The 5,000-nt window shown below is 35.2% G+C and overlaps 1 protein-coding gene across 1 annotated transcript in view; it reads left to right on the top strand.

Annotated features, from left to right (window-relative positions):
- The window catches only part of LOC145263816 (reversion-inducing cysteine-rich protein with Kazal motifs-like), a 401,252-nt gene that overhangs the window by 356,865 nt on the left and 39,387 nt on the right, over positions 1–5,000 (top strand). Inside the window, exon 12 of the mRNA XM_080120880.1 lies at positions 2,003–2,099. Coding sequence (XP_079977006.1) covers positions 2,003–2,099 — 97 coding nt within the window. The remainder of the gene's footprint in view (positions 1–2,002; positions 2,100–5,000) is intronic.

Below are 5,000 nucleotides of genomic sequence, written 5' to 3'. Positions count from 1 at the left end.
TTAGGAATTTGTTAACGTTGGACTTGAAGACATCCAAGTTGTAGTCAGGTGGGAAGCAGGCAGACGGAACAGAGTTCCACAGGCGTGCAGTTCTAAGAAAGAAGCTTTGTTCATGGAATCCACGTTTTATATGGAATCCATCTTTTATAGTTTTTGTTTTTAACGATGTTTCGGCCAACCATTCCTCTGGCCTTCGTCAGATTGTTAACCGCAATGGGATAAGAATGCTGAATATTCAGTAATTACAGCCTTCCATAGTTAGCCAAAATGTGGTGAGACGACAACAACTATGGAAGGCAGTAATTATTGAGGATGCAAATAAATAAATAAAATATACAAATTACTCATCTTTAAAAAAAATTTCCAATAATCAAATCTGATACAAATATTTATTTTGTTTTTGATATTTTTTTTTAGATGAGGATTTATAATTTGAATTATTTCTATTATTCGGACTATTGTTTTCATCTTGAATGTTATTCTCACAAAGTTTCAACTTATCTAATCACCGACCTTCTTCGAGCATATCTTATATGGAGTTGCTGTGGTTCCAGAATGGCCATTTTGAATAAATTCTGAAAATCTTCTGATTGGTCAAAAATATTGTAATTTGTTTTTTTTTATTATTAACTAGCATTTCAGCCCGGCGTTGCCCGGGTGTTTGGAGGTGTATGCTGAGCAAAAAAAAAAAAAGAGTAAATTTTTTTTTAATTTGACCCCTATTATGACCCCTTAAAATTTATAGTTTCGGGCTCAAATCACTTTATTAAGTTAGATCCAGGTTCAAGGAACCTATATCTAAAATTTCAAGTGTCTAGACCCAAAATTGTCGGAGGAGTTTGGTAGAGTTCTTAAAGGTCAAATCGTTGAAATTTGACCCCTTAACAGCCAAATTTCTGGCTGACACCTGTCACATCGATTTTCCCAAATCTCAGTACCCGGTATTTCAAATTTCGAGTCTATAGACTAAAATTTGACAGAGTTATTGCGTAGGGAAATGTACACAGACAGACAGACAGACACGTTCACTTTTATAGATATATAGATTACATCGAGTATAGGCATAGGAATCATTTTAAATATTTTCATTTTGATTGCTGAAGTGTAAACATCGGTCGCCACAGCAATTTTTTTTTCTATTTGGGAGTCACCACTTATCAAGACCCGAAGGCCACTCGAAGACAAGGATTTTGAGGTGATAGAGTAGTAATCGTTAATGGTCTAAATTGGGTAGAATTTATTATTTATGGGGACAGCTTAACAAGATCTTGTTTACATTGAATTTGAAGGCTACCATATTGTATTCAACAGGGAAGCAGGCTAGCGGAACAGTGTTCCACAGGTGGGCAGTTCCAGGAAAGAAACTTTGTTCATGGAATCTACGTTTAGGTTTAGGTACAGATAAAGAGTTGGGAAAATCATATATAGTGGTTGTAGCTAGTTGAGTGTTTTTTTGTGAAACTTTTGCAAGGGAGGACCACAGATTGGAATTCAGTCGAGCACTTGGCATGAAAATGACAAGAGAGTAGAGACAGACTCGCAATATATTTTCTGTAAGAAAGGGGTTGCAGGGAAGAGAAGAGGGCACTACCTACTAGATTTCGAATCTGGATTTGAACTCTATCAGTACAGGTAAGGAGTGCTGAGTAGCTCCTGCCCAGATGTAGCAACAGTTCTCCATTTTAGAATGTACCTGGCTCTTATATAGATAGAGAATTGCATCAGCAGTGAGATATCTATTGGAGCGCTAGAGTGATTCATTTTTCCAGTGATCTTGGCAACAGATTTGATGTATGTGTTCCATTTCAGATTAAGAGTGAAAGTCAGTTCCAGAAGCTTGTTAAGACGTGGAGCTTCCCCAAGACGAGAGCCATTCATTTATAAACTAAACCTTTGAAACTACGTGCCGGCAAAGAAAAGACTTGTTTTTATTTCAGCCATTGCTGCAGAAACGTTCAAACATAATTTAGATTTATTATTTGCATATTTTTCTCTTACTCAGATATTAAAAAATGCAAATATGATATGTGGAAGGCCATCGCATGTGTCCTACAAGTGAAACCGTGTCATGGAAGGCCCACTCCACCTTCGATTTGCAGGTGAGTCTAATTTTTTACGCACACACACCTACACCCACACACACAACCCCCCACCAACCCCCCCCCCACACACACACACACCCACACACACATACACACACACATACACACACATATACACACATACACACATACATACACACACATACACACACATATACACACATATACACACATACACACATACATACACACACCCACACACACACATACAGAGACACACATACACACATACCCACACACACACACACACATACACACACATATACACACATACACATACACACACACACATACATACACACACGCACACACACACACACGCACACACACACATCTTTTTTCTCCCTTTTTTCCGTTTCTTGTTTTCTCGATCCCCTTGAATCCCTACAAACTGTTATATGACTTTTTTTTATACAAATATGATAAACTTCATACTATTTGTTTCCTGTGATACATTAACCTGCAAAATTTATTGTATAGTTTGCAAACCTCTTTTCTCTGTTGAGAAGAATTGTGTTCTTCGAAACTCCATGGAATAAGGTTTTTCTTGTTTTATTTGTAGTCTTTGTTGACTAATTAAAAATTTGGTATACGTTCTTTATGGGTTTATAAGTTTGTTTTTTTTGGAAAAAGTCGAATAAATTTCCAATATCAAGATTTTTATTTCCTAATATATATATATATATATATATATATATATATATATATATATATATATATATATAGGTCAAAAGCCACTTGAGGATAAGAGTTAATGAGATTGTCATTTGAATGATGAAAGCATTTAAACCGATAAACGCAATGGACAAAATTATGTATTTGTTGACATTAGATTTAAAGACAACCTATATATCAAATTTCAAGTCTGTAGATAAACATTTGTTGAGTATATATAGGTTGAGAGTTGTCCTCACACGCATATGTATTCTCACTTATATATATATATATATATATATATATATATATATATATATATATATATATATATATATATATATCCTAATGAGTCACCATTTAATGAAACCGTCAGTTGCATGATGAAAGAATTGAAACCGATAAATGGAATGGACAAAAATAAGTATTTGCTGGCATTAGACTTACAGACAACTATGTTGCAATATGCAACGAAGCAGTCCCGAAGCAATGTGTTACAAGGATTGGAAGGTCTAAGGAAGAAACTCTGCTCCTGGAAATTCCATTCGGTTTTTAAATACACAGAGGAGGAAAAGAAAATTCTTTTATGGTGGCTTTAACTTTTCTCTGAAAAGGGGTTAGTTTATTGCTGCGCCCCTGAGGCGCCTCTACCGGGGAATGCCGACAGGCTATTCATGCATTCTGTTAGATAGTGTGTTTATCATCGTGCGCTGGCTTTTCAAAACCACGTCAAACTTATTCTCTCTCCTCATTCCTTCTCTCACCCTCCTCCTCTCTCTATCACTAATTTACTTCGTCTCTGTTTATTTTCCCCATTCTTCTCAGTAGGTGCCCTTGTTTTTTCGGTTTTTTTTATTTTGTTTTCTTTGCTCTCTCTCTTTCTCTCTCCCTCTCTCTCTCTCTCTCTCTCTCGTTCTTTCTCTCTCCCCCCCCCTCTCTCTCTCACTCACTCTTTCTTTCTCGTTCTCTCTCTCTCACTCACTCACTCACTCTTTCTCTCTCTCTCGCTCTCTCTACATATATATATATATATATATATATATATATATACACACACACACACACACATACACATTATATATATCTGATCGGCGTTGCTCGATCATACAACACGCTTAAACATTATATTTTAATTTATGCAGATAGCATATGTATTATTATAGAATCAATACTCTATGAGGAATAATTTACCTGGTGGACTAATTTGCAGAAATAAATAAATAAAAATAATGTAGTTCATCAAATTCCGTCTATGTTTGTTTACAATATCACGTCAGCTGATATTTGGGCTTGACAATGAATGCCCTGAAACTTGCTTCTGATTAATGTTTAGTTTTAAAATATGCAAACAAAGAAATGATTTGTGGCGATTTTAAATGGTACCTCTTCTTTTATCATACATTGAATTCATTAATGAGAAAACATTAAAATAAGGTACACCTAGGCTTGAACACAGGATCATTCAATCTGTAGTCGAATGCTCCACTACTGAACTATATTACAAGATGTACAAAAAATCTGGGGGGGGGGGGGTTCTAAGAAGCAGTTATTTGTGGGGAATTTATTATCTCCCTTGCCGGTGCAAACCTAAAATATTACCCTATCAAAATTATTTTTTATCTGTAAGAAGGTAAGATTATTTTTAGGATCGGATTTTTTCGATTTTCGATACTTATCAGACGAATTTCTGTAAAAAAACATATCTAAAAACACTGCCAGATATATAAATTACCTTTGTGTGAAATTTGCAAAAGATAGGCTCAGCCATTTTGGAATCTATAAGAAAGGAACTTACGCACTGACAGAAAGTGACTTATACATATATTTATGCGTATATATATATATATATATATATATATATATATATATATATATATATATATATATATATATATATATGTAATATATATAGAGGCTTCAACATAGGATCACCAGATTACTCATCAGTGATGTGGGCCACAGAGTAGTCTTGTGTTGCCAGATCTAACCTGTGTCAACTGCAGATGGACGTACAAAACAGCAAGTGGTTGGAGCGGCATTTGATTATACATAGACGTGTTCATCAAGAATGTGCTGCTAGTGGCACAATGTGTGCCAAAGAATGCCAGAGTTTGGCAGGGCTTAAAAGCCACCTTCATGCGGCCTATCACTGATTTGTTTTCGTGTTTCTGTATATCTTTTTTGTGTGCTATATCAAGTAATGGCAATGTTCGAAAACGAATTTGTTGCCATCATATATATATA

Source organism: Euprymna scolopes, chromosome 39, assembly GCF_053919585.1.
Source record: "Euprymna scolopes isolate OS-2025 chromosome 39, ASM5391958v1, whole genome shotgun sequence".
NCBI lineage: Eukaryota > Metazoa > Mollusca > Cephalopoda > Sepiida > Sepiolidae > Euprymna > Euprymna scolopes.
This window is presented reverse-complemented; position numbering and strand designations above follow the sequence as displayed.